Raw genomic sequence first — 20,889 nt, 5'->3', positions numbered from 1 at the left:
ATAAACATACCGAGCCTTATTGGGTTTAATACAGTTAATAAGGTGCCTGTGATTATATACCTGGTGACAGATGGAGCTGGGATGCAAACCCAGGTCTTCTAAGTAAAGAATTTATCATGGTACTTGATACATAGTATACAGATAATGTAGTAATCATTCTAAGTAGCATCACATCACCATTACTGTTATAATCAAATACTTAAGGAGTTTCCATCAAATGCTGGTCCTCTCCTGGAGCCGGTGAGTGGTACATGCCTCACACTCTTCTACTTTGGAAGGCAGGACATTACTAAATGTCTGATAGAAAATCTACTCTTAGAGATCTGAATATTTTACACATTGTGGGAGTTTACCAGAACCCATAATTTCATTTCATAACTCCAAAATTCAATACGGAAGGGAAGAAAAACTAGGTTTTCTTCTGTTGCAGAAAATTCCAGATACATATGAAAGCTGTGGGTGCTGCCAAAATGGGATTTCCATCCAAAGAAAGCCTCCTTCTGTTAAGTACAGGGCCCGAGGAAGATCCGGAGGGGCCCATAAGCTCCCCCTGACCTGGGCAGCATGTGGACAGTCAAGTAGTGACACTGAGTTCCTCAGTCTCGGTCACTGGCGGAGGCGGCTGCCGCATGGGCCAGCTCTGCCTGTGGACCTCCCCCTTCAATTGCACTTTGAGTTTTTCCCCCACATGTTTGTATTTTAAAATGTTCAAGTTATAAGGTAGAGTTTAAAAAGAACAGATTAGAAGATTTTATTGCTTTAGAAACACATTTCACCATTTCACTGAACAAATTGAATACTATTTAGCTCATTACATGTTGTGAAAAGAACATGGTGCAGAAGAAACCAGACTTGAGTGGTACTGTTCATGCTCAACATAGAGAAGAAACGTCCATGAAACATCAATACGGCATAGTTACCTGTCATGTTGCAGTAGACTTTCAGAGGCCCCAGGGGTCCACTGCCATCAGGATCTATCCAGTAATAATTGGATGTCTGGCCCAGGTGTTTGTAGGCTTCACAGGAAGGCTCGTAGATCGCTAGAACAGAACAGCCTACATGAGCACAGTGCAGAGCAAGTGGCTCCCCAGATGGGTGCCCCCGCCACATCCAATATTGGCCAGTGCTACTGAGCAGTATATCCTCTGGTTAGAGCGAGTGTTCTTTTTATCCACATTGAAATTCATGATTTGCTTCTTACTCTATGAGTGTTTCTGACCCAACAAAGATAGCAAGTTCCTGCTATGGCTTTATAGTCGGGGAAAGGTCTAAAACCATCAATACATTGTTAAATAAATGTAATGTTCATTGCATTAGGGATCACTGAAATAATATTTAATCTGGAGTTATTTATAGATATGACTTTATTTTGAAAGGCCATAAATATTGCCCATTTTGTTGGGCTATTGACTAAGAGAAAAATCTTTCTCACACACACATACATACACACACATACACACATGCACCCTTTTTTTTTGCATAGATAGTATACATTTCCCTCAAACAGCATGAGGTTTCTAATCTTCCTTTATTTCAAGAAAAAGGAAAGAATGTCCCTGCTTCCTTTTGTTACAGGTATTTTAATTACATCACACCTAGTTTGTGTAGAAGGCTGACATCAAGGTAATTAAATCACAAGTTCTTTTCCATTGTTTTTCTTTTTGTTCCTATCCTCCTGACATGTTCTTTTCTTCACAGTGACTGCACCTGTTTTCCAAAGTACAAAATGGACATTTGCATATCTCCTTTGTCATTATAATTTCTAGAATACTACTGGGAAGACTTTTAAAAACAGCTCCATAGTGACATTTAAGATGACTTTAAAAGATCGCTTTACAAAACTGAGAACTATTTCTGGGAAAGAGCTATCATCGGATGCACGGGTGATTGGAGTCTTTTGGTAAAGAGCACTGGAATTCACACTGCGAACTGCTGTTCATTAACGGCAGGTCCGCTTCTGGGACCTCTCTTTTCACTTTTTGCTTCCATGTTCTATGTGCTGCCACGGGGCTGCCCCTGGTTTCCTCTCGAAAGATGTTAGACCTCAAATTCAATTTCACGTCAACAACAACATACGAGGCTAAAACAATTCTCAAATTCTTTGTTTTACTTAATCCGCTTTTCCTCCCTTCCTTCTGCAAATACTGAGTACCTACATGTGCTGAGCAGGGGATTAGGCAAGGCAAACGCGGATGTGAGCACCCCAGATAAAGGACCCCTAGGGTTTGCTCACTAATTACTTTGGTCTTACTCATGCATAAGGTGCCCTTGGAAGGGGATGCAGTCGGAGATCCAGGCAGAGCTGACGTGTCTTTCATCCAAGTGTGATGATTAATATGTCCAATTTCAATCTTTCAAGTCTCTTGTTTGGATAATAAACTATGGTTGCTCTAATTTTTAATGCCGTGTCAAGTAGCATACTGCAAGAAAGGGCAGGGAGGAAGAGTTTTAACCTCTAAGCAGGAAGATGCTATGATTAGATGTAGGCTTTAGAAAGAAAACTCCTATAGAAAAACAATAGATTTTAGGGAAGTGGTTCAGAAATTCAGGAGCGCACACAGGCTGTCATTGCCATAGGCCAGGTGAAGGGTGACCAGTTCCTTCTGAGACTGTGAGGAAGGACGAAGTAGATGGGACAGATTCATGTGTTTTTAAAATCAGCTAGAGATGGAGACCAGGTGGGTGTAAGTAGTTAGGAAGAAGGAGCGTTCAGAATGACCTAAACTCACAATTTCTAACTGCCTTACTCATTTTTTGCAACCTCTCTCCAGATAATTGCAATTTCTGTGTGTAGCTCAAAACGATCCACAGTGTCAAGTTATAATTCTAAAGTTTTCCTTTTAGTCCCTTTGGGCAATCTGCCTTTAAACACTTTCACATTTCTTTTTAAAATATTTAATAATTGGTCACTCTCTTTGCCCCCTGCAAAGACTCCATTTTCCTTATCATCCGGTATTTGGTTGTCCTACCCAAATATCTCTTCACTTCGCACCAAATTAAGCTTTTCAGCCAATGTTAGTCTGGTCCTAAAACATTATTTTCATTATGTTAAAAAATATGTAATGATTTTTCAGTATCCACGGTATCCTACCCCAGATCACCATCTACACATACAAGACCTTCCCAAATCCTAACAGATGTTTCCTGGTTTGGGCGACTTGGCCACATAATCTTGCACACTGGTGAGGCAGCTTTCCCAGGGTCACCTTTTTCTGCCACACACTACAAACACCTTGATCTCTATTAACCTTCTCTACCATAGTCAACTATTAAGGCAGGAGTGCTAAGGAACAGGGCTCCAGGATCAAACATACTTGGGTTGAAATTCTGTTCCATAGAACATTGGCAAAGCTGCCTAATCTCCTTTAGCCTTGTCTGGAGAATAGGTATTAGGTATTTATTTGCAATGTAGTAATAAGAACTGGAGGACATAACAATACCCATTGCTAAACCACTCTCTCTGGGCTATGGTAAACATTTAATAGGTGAAATTTTTATGATTAATGTTGTAGGTCCTCCTCACAGTCCTCCTTTCTTAAGGAGACCCTCCCTAGTCAAGATACCCACCTTCCTGTACAGTCCAAAGCACTTGCTGCTCCTCTCATGCACTGTAGTACCTGATCATAGTCAATTTAGGATTTGACTGACTGTTGTTAACTGAATTTCATATATGAAAATTTTATTTCCTAACAAGACTGTGAGTTATCTGGAGGGGAGGGTCTAGAATATCTATATTTCTTTTCTATTCCATATAATCTAAAAGGGCAGATTTCGTTAAAGATTTTATTTATTTATTTGAGAGAGAAAGAGAACACAAAGAGGGGAGGTATTAGGAAGAGAGAGAAAGGGTCTTTAAGCAGACTCCACACTGAGTGGGAAGCCCAACGTGGGGCCCAATCCCAGGACTCATCTCAGGATCTCACGATCACGCCCTGAGCTGAAAGCAGGAGTTGGACGCTTAACAGACGGTGCCACCCAGGGGCCCCAAACATGGTAGGTGTTTAAGAGGAGCATCAGAACTGATGAAAACACGATCTGATGGTAAGAAGCATGCATCTAAGTAAGCATAGAGACACCCTAGCAAGGGCTATGAACCTTAACTCAGGTAACTAAGAAGCAAGTGCTGATGGCTTGTAGATGAGGGAAATTGGCGTATGTAAGAAGCTCTCTTCTTTTTCTTCCAAGTTTGACAGTTAAATTCTGCTTGACTTCCACCGAGGACAGGCCTCCTAGTTGATTTGCCTCAGCAACACAAATGGGAAACCAAGTATTTCAGTTCAAATGGTATCATGCGTGAAAATCACCTGGAGAGCTTGTTAAGACAGGGATTCCTGAGCCTCACCCCAAAGATTCTGATTCAGCAGAGAATTTGCAGTTCTAACAAGCTCCCAGCTCCCAAGTGATGCTGCTGCTGCTGGTCCTGCCTGCAGTTTGAGAGGTGCAGCTCGGATCCTGGAAAAAAGTTACCTCTGGAAGGGTGAGCTAATTCTTTATTGATATTTAAATGTGAGTACAAGGAAGGTAGGACACAGAAAGACAATACAGTCAAATTTTAAATAAAATAAGGCCGGACTGCCACCTCATGTTACTCAAAATAATGAAGAGGCATTGTGATGTAAAACCCTAAATAAAAATTCACGTGGAAAGAAAGATACTCAGATGAACGCACCCACACGGTACCTGTGGTTATCTGTGAGCAGTAAGATTATGGATGGTTTCCGTGTTTTCCATATTACATTATAATGTGCACAAGTTATGTTACGATTAAACATACACCTGAGAGATACATTATCTGGGACAGTGGCATGGAGGTAGAATGGCGAGGACCCCTGGGTATAATGAAACAGCATTCGTTTCATAACTGAGAACGGAGTTAAGAGATTTTCATTCAAATCTCCTTTCTGGCATTTACAATGTGGAAAGGCCCCTTAACTTCAGTTTTCTCAGCTGTAAAACGAAGGCAACACTATCTCCTTCAACTTCAACAAGTTATCGTGATGATTCAATGAAATCACACACCCTTTGTAAAGTAAAAAGCACTGAGTATATTGACATTTTAATGCAGAGAATGAGCTAACAGAAGCATTTCCCCTGCAGTCTCAGCCAGTTAGCTCTGGACCCAGTGGAGGCATCGCGCACGGGCTTGCACAATCTGTGCACGTTAAGCCTGAGGAGATGACAGAGCCCAAGGGCTGAGGCGGCAGCCAGTGAAGATGTGCGCGAGCTGTCAGCGCTGATGGAGTTTTGCTAGCACACTGCCGAAGAACAGAGAGGCAACTGGGCTGATGTGGCATTAAACAGACTCATCAAGTCCATTGATTTATTGGAAAAGTAATTTTTCTCTGCTGAGACCTCTAGTCCCAAGTAAAAGTTCTCATATTATGGTACATATTTGTAAATACATCTCAGATGTTCAGAAATACTACTTTTGAACACTTTAGACTCAATTCCATAGCACATGAAATGCCAGAAGGTGGGGAATCCTAAGTATGTTCATCGTTTTCATTAAATGATGAGTGTTGTCTGTGTGACATCATGCAGGTACAACGGAAAATGACAAAGGACTGCTGTGTTAGTTTCACGCGGCTGCTGTAACAGATAACCAAACCTTAATGCACTGAAACAACACGAACTTACTATCTTACAGTTCTGGAGGTTAGAAGTTTGAGGTGGGTTTCATGGGGCTAAATTCAAGGTGTCTGTAGGGCGGTGCTCCTTATGAAAACTCTGGGGGAAAATCCATTTTCTCCCCTGGCTCAGCTTCTAGATTCCACCAGCGTTCCCTGCTCATTGTCTTCGTCCCAATTCTCCGTCTTCGAAGCCAGTCCTTCCCACACTCCGTTGCTTTGAGTCCCTGATTTCCCTGTCACATCTGTTTTAAGGAGCCCTATGATCATCTTAGGCCCACCCAGATCATCCAGGATAATCTCATGTTATGGGCCTTCACTTAATCAGAGTCCCTTTGCCATAGATGGTAACATAGTGAAAGGTTCCACAGATCAGGATAAGGACAACTTGGGGGGGGGCAATTATTTCTCTCATCAAAACTGTATAAAAATATGACAGTTCTACTTGACGTACAGATGTTATTAAGCATCAAATGTGTTCCTAGTGTCATTAAAAAAAGAAGTATTAAGCAGAAGAATAAAAATGGAGGCATAAAATTAAAGGTTGGTACTGAACTTTGAAGTCCGTATGGCCCTAGGCTTACAACCATCAGTAGAACACCAAACAACACGTGCATACTCTGCCCTCCCCACCCCAACCAAAGATGAGGAGAAACGCTCCCCCTGGTCATGCCCAGATGCTGCATGTGAGGTCTCTGAGAGATAGCCAACTCGCAGATGGAGGAAGAGCCAAAGGTTGAAAAGCAAAGCCATCCAACCAGCCTCCTGTGTGGGGAGATGAAGCATGGTCAAGGAACAGCCAGAGTGTGTCAAGGAACCACAGAGTATGAAGGAGGAACTCCACCCACGGAGAAGAACTCTTAAGAGTATGAACTGCTACAAAACATGGAAACAGAAAGAAGGCCAAAAACATGACAAATACATTTAGTGAGCCAATTTGAGTGACTTCTTAAATATTTCAGGGCAGAAGTATTTATAGAACCAAACTGTAGGAAAGGAACTATTTGGTGGAATTGGGTGGTGACGCCATCATTGTAGAAATTTGAACACGAGAGCAAAAATAGAATAAAACTTGATAGAGATTTCTAAATTTGCAAGGGGAGTTTTTGTTAGGATGTGTAAGACAGAGTCATTTATTAAAAATGTGTGCATGTCTATCAAAAGAACTTAGACTTCTTGATGAGTTGTGAAAAAAGAGCAGATAACACAAATGAGAGAGAATGTCTTGTTTTCCTGCCCCCAGGAGCAATTTGGGTGAGCTTGTCTTTCATTCTCTTTTTGAATTCCAGGCCTGCTTCTTCCCTCTGTGTAGACCTCCTTCAGTGGTGTGAGAAGTTCAAGTAACTGCTCAAAATCCAGAATACACAATATTCTATCAGCTGCTGTCAGGTACTCATACCTCTGTGTTGCTCTAAGTTCTGATGGTCAATTCTAGATTCTTGAGAATCTAAAAGCAACAACTTTGCCTGTGAATGCATCTTTACCAGCCCTGGCTAGACTCTGATTTAAAATCAAACAAAAAGAAAAAATAGTTTCTTATATGGCAAAAAAAAAAAAAAACCAAAAAAACAAACAACAACAACAACAACAACAACAAACCCCACTTTCCATTACTTTATTTGTATATTTTATTAATATTTGGAAAATTTATTTTCAAATGTACATTGGAGAGATCTTTTAAATCTTTTGTAGGGTGTATAGTTAGGAGTATTGCCCATTTATTGCCATCAGTTTTCTATTAATTTATATTGGCTATACTATAAACGAAGACTAAAACTTTGTTTTTTTCATATTTGTCTTCCCCGTTTTTGTCTTATAGCTTCGAATATGTACTTTTTGAAGTGTAAGTATATTTTATGATACATATTAAGATTTCTCCTTAAGTGTATAATATTTTCCTCCATTTATGACAATAAGATCTTGAATACCATGCTAAGCAGTGGTTAAGACATACATACCACATATGATTAAAACCCTATGGTACCTGGGAATGGAGAAGAAAGCACAGATCTGCGATTCCATACCACAGCTTCTATTATCACAAAAAAAAAAAACAAAAACAAAAACCCTGAGAATTTAAAAATGGCATTGCTATGGGTTTAAATATATCCCCCATAAAAGATGTTGAAGTTCTAGTCTCCAGGACCAGCGATGGTGACCTTATTTGGAAATAAGGTACTAGAGATGGTTAAGTTTAGATGAGATCACTACAATAGGCCTAATCCAACTTGACTTATAGAAAGGGGGCATTTGGACACAGAAACAAATACCTACAAGAGAATACAATATAAAGACACAGGAAGAATGTCAACCATAAGTAAAAGAATGTCTGAAGCCACCAGAAAGAAGCTACAGATTCTATGGAGATGTATGGAACAGATTCTACCTTGCAGGCCTCAGAAGGAATCAACCCTGTAGAGATCTTGATTTTTGGATTTCCAAATACAAATACAGTTCCTCTGAAACTGTAAAGGCATACATTTCTGTTAAGTCGGCTTGTTTGTTACATCAGTCCCGGGAAACTAATACAGACACATACGTGCCAAGTGACTGGACCAAGTGGGAGCTTTTCCAAATTAGAGATGATGTGGAGGCCTCTCCACCATGTTCTACTACTTTAATTTTAAGAAAGAAATGTCTTCCACATAAAATAATTATTTTTGGCTCATATGTGTAAGGTCTTATGCTGGATGCTTTGAATAGTACAAAGCAACAGTTCTCCAGAGCTTTGCTGAGAGGAAGGCTCTCCTTGACCCCTTCTACATCTCATGATTTGAGATAGGCGCGTAAGCATATGGCATATGTCCTTCCCGTTATTACCTTCTAAAGCATATGGATCTCTAGAAGTAGCCAAGGATGAAACATGTTAGAAAATTAATCACAAGTCAAAACTGAACACATACATAAAGGTTATCTTTGGAACATCATAAGTAGTCTTTTCCTGATTGCCCAGAAAGGGAAAAGTTCACTTCTAATGATTTGATATAAAACTGGAAAGAAGCATAAAATAATTTTATAGCTCATTTGCTAGTAAATGCTGTAACATGACATTTTGGGTATTCATAGTTTATGAATGTCTTCACTTTCCTGCTCTCCTACAGTGGATGGACCACATACTTACCACAGACCAAGTACAAGATGCTAACAAGGGAGACTGGTTTACTGGAGGCTCTACTCTTGAATTAATAAAGAAGTCTCTTAATGGAAAACGTGGATATACCACAAAATGATAAACAGCTGTTGTTAGCCCTTGAAAGGGGCCTGGGGCATATGTGAATTGGTGATATTCAGAATAGGACGGTCTCCGGGACCCTCCTTATGCTGATGCCTTTTAAACACTAAGTCACCTTCTGATCTTAACGTGTCTTTCAAAAATAAGTTTATCTACTGGAATGAGATATTTCTCATTTGAAACAGTGAAATTGATTTTCCAATCTCAATCAGGTTCTAATGAGTTTGTTTGGAGAACCTAGTTTTTCCAGAATCTCATTATTCCTGTTAAGGCAACTATTTGTTGCACAACCATGCTGAAAATCCAGAGAGGCAGCAGTGGCCCTGAGACCTTCCCCCCATGATGGCTCCCCAATTCAAAGACCAGGCAATTATTTTTAATTAGCAAGAGGTAAGTTTCACAATACCTAGGTCCTCATTAATACCTGAATATTAACCTCACATGTTCTCTGCCTCTTTGGGATTTTTTTTTTTTAAAGCTTGAATGAATGCCCTGAGTAAACTACATTATGTCCCAGAGGAGCTATTGTCTCGTAATTGGCACACAGCAAATGATGGTGGTAGAGAGAGAGTGGTTTAAAAAAAAAAAAAACAGATATTCTGCATGCTAATATTATGTCATGATCTTTCCATGAGTGCAATTTCTGTATGAGATGTTACTCATTATCATCCTCTAATGGGTTCTTTCACCTGTCCAAGTCTCAAGGGAAAAAAGGTAATTTGGAAGGAAAACAAAAAAAAGGAAAACGTTTTGATTTCTTGTTAATAAATCAATAGTTTATATTTCTCTTACCCGACCAGTCCTTCAAGAATATTCTGAAGATCAGAGTAAAATCTACACTTATTTTTTCATTTCTACTCTGTCTCTCTTACCCACATCTGTCCCACTTCTCTCTCTTTTTTTTTTAATTCTTCCCTAGTCCTTCCATTCTTGGTATTGGCTCCAAAGCACAAGTTTAAAGAAAACTAAAGAAAAGTAATCCCAAACTTGGCTAACTTGGCTAATCCCAAACTTGACTGAAACTAACATTTAATCAAAAACCACAACTCTTTGTCTCTGTGTCATCATGACTGCCACATTCCTTGTTGATATCAATGTCCACATGGGATACTCTGTGACCTTTGCTCCACAAAACATAAAATTCACTGGTTTTTCATGAATCAGTCTGGAGAAGCTCTACTAGTATTTTCTTATTACTTTTAGGTTACAGAAGACTAAGATGAGGGGGAAAAACCCTATTAAACCAAATGGGCATGCTACTAACTCATCCTTTCTCATTTTAATAGGTCTCTACAGCAAAGCTCAACAACGCTATTAATCACTAGCTTAGATCCTATAGACACTGGCTACATTGTCTCTTCTCCATCTTCTCAACCCTCTATTCTCATCTCGAACCTTATCACTCTCATTTTTCACTCTGTTCTAATAATGAGGCTAAGAACATAGATCCAAATCTGTTAACACCTGTATTTTGCTCCTTTGGTGTGACCTACAGGTCCTTTTCCCTTTCCCATTGCTAATTAATTAATTAATTTTCTGATATGTACTAATGTGGTACTAGATCTGGTGCTACGTCTTATACTGGAAATAAGCAAAATGAACAAATCATAGATCCTGGCTCTGAGGAATTTTTCTGTCTAATGTATGGGGTAGGTGTGTGGAGAAATAAAATGCTGTATAATTGGCTGAATGTTATTTTTTTTTTAAAGATACAAGCAAAATACCCAAACACTTTAGATAAGGGACTGGACAACTTGGGACAATTGGGTAAGGCTTCATTTGTGAAGTCACTGAGAACTGAATGTCCAAGGATGAGTAAGAGCTTGCCAGGAAGAGAAGAGAAGGGCTCTTCCTCACTACGCCTTTCCAATGCCAAGTTATTTCATGCCAGTCTTCTGACACTTTGGTTAAGAGAATTATTTCCCTGATTTTCCGTCTCATCTTTTCCCATTATCTCCATCTTCTTTGTTAATTAGCACCCGTCTCCTCTACCTTGGGTAATGGAGGTAAAAAACAACAACAACAACAACAACAACAACAACACATGCTGCCCTCTACTCCTGTTTATCAATCTAACCGAAGGGAACTTCTCTTTTTCGGCACTTACACCTGAACCCCCTTGAGTCAGAAAATTACCACTCCTGCCTCCCTTTTGAGAATGCCACTGATGATTATGCTGCCTTTGACTAAGTCCTCCTTCTCTGTGATTTCAGGAGAGGTGGTCAGTGTTGACCATCCCCTCACTGAAGCTTACTCTTCTCTGCCTTTCTGTGTCCTCACACTCGTCTGCCTGACTCTCTGACCACTCCTCCACTGCGTCCTACACTGTCATTTTTCTTTTCCTGTCCTTTAGAGAGAGTCGTTCTCTGAGGCTTGTCCTCAGTGCTCTGTTCCTGCCATCTGCCCAGAAGAATTAGTTCACTACTCCAGGACTTCTGACCTAAAGAAAGGCAGAGTCAGAACTGGGACACAGGAATTCCAGCTACAGAATCTCCGCTCGTAAGCAATGCTGAACTGTCTATACTAATTTCATCATTATATATTTTTTTACTATTTTCATATTTATATTTCCTACTTTTGCCATTTATGCTCTTATGATCATTCTCAAGAAAAAGGCATATTTTGTTCTTATTGTTGGAAGAGAGTTTGGGAAACAGGGTATATTTTACTAAAGTAGAGTCTCCTGAAGGAAGTGCGGATTTTTCAGTTTTATATCTGTGTGTGTATGTGTGCTAAGGAAAAACAATGGAGTGAGAAATTCTCCAACTGTTTTTAGCTAAACAAGACTAAGTTTAACAACAACAACAACAACAAATCTGGCTCTGATTAGAGAGTACTAATTCCTTTGCAAACTTCAGTCATTTTGAGTGAAACTATCCTTGCAGTTCAAGTAAAAACATAACTATATTTTATACTACTTTACAGCTAAAAAATGTTTTACTATTGTTTACCTAATTTAATGAATGAGGCAGTATAACTGATTTTAAATGCCAAATGAAGCAGTTGGAATTTAATGAGAAATAAACTACTGAAAAATATGAGTACTGAAACTAGAAAATGAAATAGATCAATCACACCCACCCCCATGCATGCTCTCGCATCATTTCCCCAACCCTCCACCACGGATTCTGGATCTGATCATGTGACTTGCTTTGTTAAGGAGACATTAGCAAACATGACATGAGCTTAGATCTGCAATGTTGTTGGCCACTTGGGCTTACCTTTTCTTGCCCTTGAGAACACTTCTGCCCCCATGGGAAGAAACTCTGAGCTAGCTCACTGCAGACACATGGCCCCAGTGAGAGGAGGATTAGCCACGAGACTTGTAAGGCTGTCATAGATGATCCAGCCCCAGGTGAGCTGCCCTTTGGTGGCACCTGCTTGAACTACCCCTGCTGAGACCAGCAAAAGGAATGTCCAACAGAACCTAGCCCACGTTGCTAACTATTATCATGGGCAGATAAAATCCATGTTGTTTGAAGCCACTGAGTTTTATGGAGGTTTGTGAGGCTACAAGATAATGCAAACAGATGAGTCACACACTCAGAGACATGTCCTCTTGGCTTTGATTATTTTACTAAGATGGGATCACACAAGGTACAACCCAGTTTATCCAACAATTGCCTGCTGAAGGTCTTTGCTTTGTTTCTAGATTTTGCTACTGCGGCCACACTGCAGTGAGTATCACTGATTGGCAGCAGACAGACTTGTGGGTGAGGAGTTGGAGCTGATGTCCCGAGGCTCAGAAGGCACAGACAGAGCTGAGGGCCCCGAAGAGCTTTAAGGACCTGGCAGATGTTTTAATCTTTAATTTATTTTGAAACTAGAGGGGGCAATGAATAGGAATGGGATAATAATGAATCCATTCTGGATTATAGTCATCTTTACATCAACGTGGTCATAAGAAGCAAGGAGGGGCAAGATGGCAGAGAAGTAGGAGGCCCTGTTTCAACTAGTCCCCTAAAGTGAACTAATTATCTACCAGAATACTCTGAACACCCATGAAATCAGCCTGAGATGTAGGATTATACACTTCTGGATCTCTACGGGTCAGAAGACTCCAGTGGAGAGGTAAAGCAGAATGGGAATGATGGGACTGATAGAGAAAGATAAACAGAAGGGGGAGGGAGCCACCAGAAGTGACCCATGGGAAAGTAATACCCCAATACAAGAGTGCGCTGTGACTGGGGACCAGCATTAACTTGGAGTCTGGTTAAAAGCACTCAAAAAAAGCAAAATATCTTAAGGGACAACTGGTGGAATCAATGTGGTTATAAAATATATTTTATATTTTCTATGTGTGTGCATTTAGTACAGGGAAAAAAAAATCATACAGGTAAAAAGTTCCTAAGGCCCATGAAAGTCCTGCTGTGATCCTGGAAATAGGTCTTGCTTTTCTTTTCCTTTCTTTCTTTCTTTTTTTTTTTTTTTAATTTCAACAGATATGTCCCTCACTGCCACTTTCTTGCACTTCTCTCAATGGAGAGTTGGATTTTTTCCTGTGGGTTTACTGGCCGTGCAAACACGTCCTTCTGTGGGCTGCCCATTCATCATCTTTGTGCAGTTTATATTTATCTTTGTCTCTGTCATAGTGCTGCAAACATTACTTGCCCATTAATTATTTGCAGAGTGACATTATCTGAGCACGTGTACCACGTGAAATTTTTCTATCTTCACGGGTCCTAGTTTGCCTGCCTCAGTGAACATGTCACCCCAAAGCCTCCTTTGCACATGGACTCTCCCCAGTTTTCTTCCTGGGGAGATTTTCAGAGTTCAATTTTTTACATAGAAGTCTTTGATCCCAGTTGGCTTTACATCTGAACTTTTAGGTAATAATTGTCATTATTTTATTTATTGTCATAAACCCGAAAAAGAGGATAGAGACGGTGGGCTGAACACAGAATGGGAAGAAAGGAGTTTGTGTAGTGTTTCTGGAGTTCTTTTCTAGGATAAAAAGAAAGGAGTGAGTTAAATCACATGTTTCCAAACTGGGTCTCATGGAATCCTGAGGCTCACAGTGGTTCTTTGGAGGCTTATATTAAAAAAGGGAGGACCATTCCCCAAACAGTGAGGATTTAAACTTCATACAAAACTATCAATTACTACTGTATTTTATGTGTCAAGGTTTCATGTATGATTTTATTTAAGGTGGGAAGATGTCTTGGGAAAAAAAAAAAACCCTCAACAACCCGGGATTCGATCATCCCTATCTTTATTACATGATTTTAGAAAAGGAAGAGAAAGGAAAAAGAAGAGAAAGAACAAAAGTGGGGAAAAGCTTCTATATTGATCCTTCTAATAATGGTATGAGGCAGGTCTCCTTATCCTCAGAGGCAGATCCAGGCTTTCCAGGGTCTGAAGTCAATACATTTTAGAGATCTTCTTTAAAAAAAAAAAAAAAAAAGAATATTCAAATACAAATGAAAATGCAGCTATGAAAATGGGCTGTGGGAGTGCACTTGAGTCATTCCTAGGTCAGGATGTCAGCAAGAATTTCATCATCTACAGAAAGGGTTGCAGACCACATAAATACGTCACTAAAGCGAAAACTACTGTATCCTCAAACTCAACTTCTCCTCAGCCAGACACCAAAAGTGCTGGAGGCTGCGCCGAGGAGGACAGTTGGAATGAGACGGGGGTCCTTACAACTAAGACGCTTTGTGTGAACAGATGTGAACCTGCCCTACACCAGTGAGGGCTCTGAAGCCTGAGCTCTGCTAGCTTCAGAGTGAATTCCCAGTTTATAATGGAAGAAATGAAGGCTTAGAGAGATTTAGTCATTTACCAAAGTCACACAGCTTGTCAGTGAGTGTAAGCCTGGACTCCAACAAGTGCTCTGGTTACGAGAATTCTGCTGTCCAGCACAGACTCCTGGTGTCCTGTCTGCTTTTCATGGGCTTTTTGCCTTTGAAGAATTTAAATGTTTCACTGAACATTTAAGAAGAAGGAGGGGGAGGAGGAGGAAGGGGAGGAAGGAAGAAGATACCTATCTCCTTTAAATGATAAGGCACATGGTAGGTGAGGAAGCATTCTTACTAATAAATGAGTTTTGATAATTAGGCTCTTAGAGCATTGGGCTGCAGCCATTGTGTGGGAATTCTAATTAGAATTAGACATCACTTCTGTGCTAAGGCCATTTCGAAAATTAAGATATCCATGGGAAAAATACTTGATAGTCTGTTTTTTACTCTTAGGGTTTCAAACCCCATATGGGCCCGAGCCCCCTGAAATTCAAAAGCAGCTTTTTAAGGAGATACCATGAAGCTGGCTCTCCATCACAAGCATGCCCTTTATCAGGGCAACAACTGTATTATTCTGCTTGGTTTTTCTATCACCCACTCACGTGCTGGATGATTTCATCTAAGTGGCGAATGATTAAGTAAGATACCATAAACACAGTACCTAGCGCTTTTCCATCTCTTTTCACTTGGCAAACACAGAAAGGCCAAACTCATTCTAATCATTAAACACAATATAAGAAGCATGGAAAATATTCTTTTAAAAAGTTCTATGCATTCCAAGATCAAATAGAAATATATTGAGTGTAACCAAAGTTCTGAATAATTCATGCTCTGCTCACCTTACCTTACTGTGCAAAACTGAAAATTGGCCATATTGATTTCTTGCCCAATATACAGTGAAACCTCATTTATCTGACATCATTGGGGAATGAGCTGTTCATAGAACCACAGAATTTTAAAGCTTGAGAAGACCTTGGAGGCATCCAATCTATTTCCCTCATTGTAAATAATTACAATAATTATAACAACAACAGCTCTCTGAGCTGTTACCGTACGTCATATCCTTTGCTGCGTCGCTTACACTTGATGTGCCGTCGGTTTTTCCTAGTACCCCTATGAAGTACGCATTATTCTTTCCATTTTACAAACAAAAAAAACCCTGAGGCTTAGAGAGATTAAAATAATTAAAGCTATATAGCTTCAAAGTACTGAAACCAGGACTGAATTTAAGCCTGGTTCTGTTCCAGAATTTAAGCCTCTGTTCTTAGCCATTGTGTTAGGTTAGCTCTAGGAGTCAAAGGTATCAGGTGTCTTGCTCTCCCAAAGTCACCCACTTACTCAGTTTCAATTACGAGACCAGAACTTACATCTCCTGACTGTTATCACATTGCCTCCATCTGACACAAACTTGAGCATGATTGGATCTTTAACAGAAATGAACTGATGAACTGTTTTCATTCCTTTAAGCATGAAAACTCATTTTATTTTAAACATTTTCAGTGAAAATCGTTCTGAAAGTTATTGCAGTTTTCTGCCTCCTTAATCATTCTACATTAAATATAATTGCCATTTCTTGCTGACTCAGTTTTCATAATTAGGTACATCAATCATTGGATTATGTTGCAGCAACACCAAACCCTCATCAAATGATCCCAGCGAACTTTGTCTCATTGACTTGTTGGTTTTCCCATTGAGGAGCTATGAATGCTTACCCTGTCATGCCTGGGGATGCCGTGCTGCAAAATCTCACTGCCCTTCTTGTCCAGATACACGCAAATACGATTACTCTGACTATGTAATGGGTTGGGAAGCAATACTGGCATTGTTTACATTGGGTGTTTGGAAAATGAAACAAATGTGACCTCTAGGTTACAGTCCTCTGTGATGAAAGTGGAGATCGCCAGAGGAGGCCACGGAAAGGGCTCTAACAGTAAAAGGAGTTGGATGTGCAAAGGCTCAGAGGCCAGGCTGCAATTCTACCACCACAGGGTAGGGACTGGAGTCCAGAGTTCAAGGTCAGTGAGCAGGAGCATCACAGACCAGGTTTCAGAAACAAAACAAAACAAAACAAAAAAACCTGGTGCTTTAACTAAAGGACTTGAACTTAGTCTGAGAGTAATGAGGAGTATTTGAAGGAGTTTAAAGAAAACCAGGTGCAATGAGCCAACTGTTTGAAAAGTTCCCTTTGGCTGTAATAGGAAGGCTGGACATAAGAAAGCCAACCGTGGAGAAAGGAAGATCACCTCTGAAGCCATGGCATGGGTTTGAAGTAAGACCCTCTCACGGGAGATCAGTAGCCTCAACTCTGTCATGAGAAGGGAGGGGTGAATGGTCCCCGAGACCCCTTCCACCTCTACAACTCTAATTCTATGGCTTACAATTTGTCCTTAAAACACGATGAGAGCTAGGCAAAGGAAAACGAGTTTCGGCTTGGTGTAATGATCTTAATCTCTACTTGACTGTAGCTAGAAGTTGATGTTGTCACTACACTGGAGTCATAAAGCAACTGTAGTTGGCTTTTAAGGCTGTTCTGACATTGATTTACTTTCCTGTTCTGTACAGATGTTAAGATTTATGTTACAGGGGGTAACACGCAACTCAGGTCAGCATTCCAGAGCCTCGATTTGTTTAGCCATCCAGTGATACTCTGAGATGACCCTAATGGGGTGCTGGCGAGTGGGCAGTACCACTGTGAGTCCGAGACTCGGACAGTGGAACAGTCGGACTCTTGGCGGGCTCCCCAGTTTATTCTGTAAGCTGGAATGCAACATTTCACCGATAGTGGCTCAGCTGGCTCCCTTACCTGCAGAATGGGGCACACAGTAATACCACCCCCTGGAGAGTTTGGGGAAGAGAGTCTTGTACTGAGTTCTTTATAAGTATTAGCTATGATTATGTCAGCTTTCATCATCCTAAGGACCAAGATTCTGGAAATGGTAGAAATATGTTGAATACTACTCGGATGAGAATTTAGTTTACATTTTTTAAAAGAAGATTTCTAAAAAAATTTATCTGGAAGAGAGACAAAAAGAGAAAGAGAGAAAGCATGAGTGGGGGGAGGGGCAGAGGGAGAGAGAGAAGCAGGCTCCCTGCTGAGCAGAGAGCCCGATGTGGGGCTCAATCCCAGGACCCTGGGATCATGACCTGAGCTGAAGGCAGATGCTTAACTGACCCCCAGGCACTCTCAGCTTGCATTTTTTGATGCTTTTGTGTGTGTGTGCATATGTGTGTGTATCTATACACAGACATATATTTTTTGAAGTAATTAAAGAGCATATTCACTTATAACTCAGACCTAAGTTTATAAGCATTCTTAAATAGGAGATATTTCTGAGGTAGCCCAAGATCAACAGAAAGGCCAAAGTCGGCATCATTCACCTCTGTAGATACAGTCGTATTGAGTGACAGCTCACTATCTTGGGAAAAAGAATAGTTTTATCCAAATGAATAGTTAAAACTTGCACTGAGCTGAAACTAGACCCCCATATCTTACAACCACATATCCTAATTCTCCTTTTTGGATACCCAGAAAAAGCCAAATACTTCTTTCTCATGATATGGCCTACTTTTAATTTAATTATATGATTCTTTGAAATTAGTTTAAGATTTAATCCTCATTAAAACATAAGGAGTTCTTGAGTGCTTTGAATATCAGCTCCTTGTAAGTGGGGCTAACCCGAAGTCACCTGTGAAGTCATTCTCGATGACTTCTATTGCCCCCTAATCCCACTCCAGGGCACTCCTCCACGGTTGGTGCATTTTCTTCCAAAATTCCTTCCAGATTAACTCCACTAACCACCAATAAATCTCTAATTAGCTCTTCACTCAGTTCTTGAGTATTTGCCAGAGAGAGAAGGGATCTGATAAGCTTCTTCACATCATGATGTGACTGGCCCTGACAATTTTCTCTGGACCTTTCTTGAAGGGCTGTGTCTGGAAGGCAAACAACAGTTGCTCACTGCTGGTAGGCGTCAGGCACGGGGACACACAGCTGAGTGGGAACACTTACAGGTGAGTGACCCCCCGCCAAGCAAACTGCTGGTAAGGCATAGAGAGCCGAGTTACGAGGGGCTCAGCACTTTTAAGACCCAGTGTCAGAAACCATAAGAGACTCTTAGTCTCACAAATTAAACTGAGTGTTGCGGGGGCAGGGGGTCGGTGGTGGTGGGAGGAATAGGGTGGTTGGGTTATGGATGTTGGGGAGGGTATGAGCTATGGTGAGTGCTGTGAAGTGTGTAAACCTGGCGATTCACAGACCTGTATCCCTGGGGCAAATAATACATTATATGTTAATAAAAATAGTTAAAAAAAATAAAAAGACCCAGTGTCAGGCTGATAGTTGTGGGGAGAGTGGAGAAAGCCTGGGGAGAGTCCTAAGACGGGGAAGAAAACCAATGGAGACATCTTCAATTCACCAACTCGGAAGGATGACCCATATTTAGAGAGGATGACCAGAGAAAAAGAAAACTGCATTCCCTCCATTTACTTTAAAGCCTTTCATTAATGAGTAGAAAAGCAGGAAAAAGAGTTAACATATCCAGGGAGAAAAAAAGAACTGGCATAAGGTGATATCAAGCCTTTCAGTTGAGAATTACTGAATTTGTTTTTACTCGATTTTCCCCTGAAAGCATCAAAATACAAATGTCTCTAAAAAATGTTCAAAGATAGAAAGGCAATTAGTTTTTTACTGACTTAATAATAGAGCTGCTAGTACTGTAGGGGACAGGTGGAAATAGTCTGAAAAAGACAGTCCTTCAAATAATTGTCTGCAACCGGGAAATTTTCACTGTCAACAACCACATTTTATTCAGCATCCATAAAGCCCTGCTTGACCCTTAGGTTATCTTGATTTTGATTTTCCTACACTGATCATTGTTCAGTCTCTTTTGCCTTAAATTTGGCTTTCATCATCTTGAGGAGTTGTCTGTTGTAACGTCTAATGGAGCTTAGGTACGTCTTTGTCCAGAAAATCAGAATCAAAGAACCATTACTAACTTATTTTCCTGGAAGATTTGTAGAGAGATCTGTGAGTAAACTTTCTGAAATTCATATAAGAAAAAATAGTGAAATATAAATATAAATATAAATATGTGTGTGTGTGTGTGTGTGTGTGTGTGTGTATTTAAGAAACCTTTTAACAGCATCTAACAGGCTACATGCAATGTCAGGTATTATGAGGAAAAGAGAGTAAGTGTTAAAATTAGTCTCCTGTCAGCCCATTTTACACAGAATCTATTTGTAGAGTCATAGCATAAACTCCTAAATCAGTCCAAAACTATATGACACGGATTTCTGGACCCCTGGAAAACTGAAAATATATTACAGGAGTTATGTATGTTTCTGTGAAAATGTTTAAAGTTTTTAATTTTTATCTGTTTTTAATTTTTATCTGTTAATTGAACGAAAACCCCACCACCCTATAATTAGGTCCTGCCTACACTGTGTCTGCATTGGAGATTTCTTTAGGACAAAGCTATGGCAACTGCTACAGGCTCATTTAAAAAATGGCAGAAGTGCCTATCATAGATAAGCAAGGTCACATTATGGCATTTTGGGGAGTACCTGTTGGACAGTAGTAACACATTTACATTGAGAATAGATGCTTTGCTTTGGTGAAACACTGTCATAATAAATTAATGTTGATCATTTTGAATTAATTAACTTTTTCATTGGGCTTATATTTAAAACTTTTTTTCTTTTGTGATCTTAAAAGAGCCATAAAGCATAAAAATTCATCAAGAGTTTTTTGCTTGCGGAGCTTAAGTGACAGAAAAATTAAAATAATTTAATTAACCATTGTGGGTATGTGTATATATGTTTTTAACTTATTTGAAGAACACCAGTAGAGAGTGTAGAGGTCTGAGGCCACCTATTAAGAAGGTATAACTGTTTCCCACAGGGGGGTCAAGGCTGGACTAGAGGACCAGCATGTTCTTCCAAGTTTGGGAGTCTGCGATCCGAAGTACTGGCCAGGAGCTGAAAATCCGAGAAGGAGCTATCTGTGTAGGTGGCTGGGCTTTTAATGCAACAGGGCACACAGGAAACTTGCTGGATCTTACTGAAAAGGCTGGGGTTTGGGGAGACAGGAGGAAAAGAGGAAAAGGTATGTATTACTGGATATGTGGGTGAGAACAGCTTTTATGGGGCTTTAGAAGGAATGACTTCATGGGAGGTGAGCCCTCCTCTGTGGGAAGAGGAGGCCAGAGCTTGGACCTGGGAGGGAGCAGCGTGCTACAGACAGGAAAAAGGAAAGTGGCTGGATTGGGTGGGAGCTCAGGTCCTTCCTCGC

General features: G+C 40.3%; 1 protein-coding gene across 1 annotated transcript in view; it reads right to left on the bottom strand.

Moving 5' to 3' along the window:
• CNTNAP2 (contactin associated protein 2) overlaps positions 1–20,889 on the bottom strand; it is a 1,947,395-nt gene that overhangs the window by 687,343 nt on the left and 1,239,163 nt on the right. Inside the window, exon 12 of the mRNA XM_059172148.1 lies at positions 921–1,040. Within this exon, the coding sequence (XP_059028131.1) occupies positions 921–1,040 (120 nt within the window). The remainder of the gene's footprint in view (positions 1–920; positions 1,041–20,889) is intronic.

Source organism: Mustela lutreola, chromosome 4 (genome assembly GCF_030435805.1).
Source record: "Mustela lutreola isolate mMusLut2 chromosome 4, mMusLut2.pri, whole genome shotgun sequence".
Taxonomy (NCBI): Eukaryota; Metazoa; Chordata; class Mammalia; order Carnivora; family Mustelidae; genus Mustela; species Mustela lutreola.
This window is presented reverse-complemented; position numbering and strand designations above follow the sequence as displayed.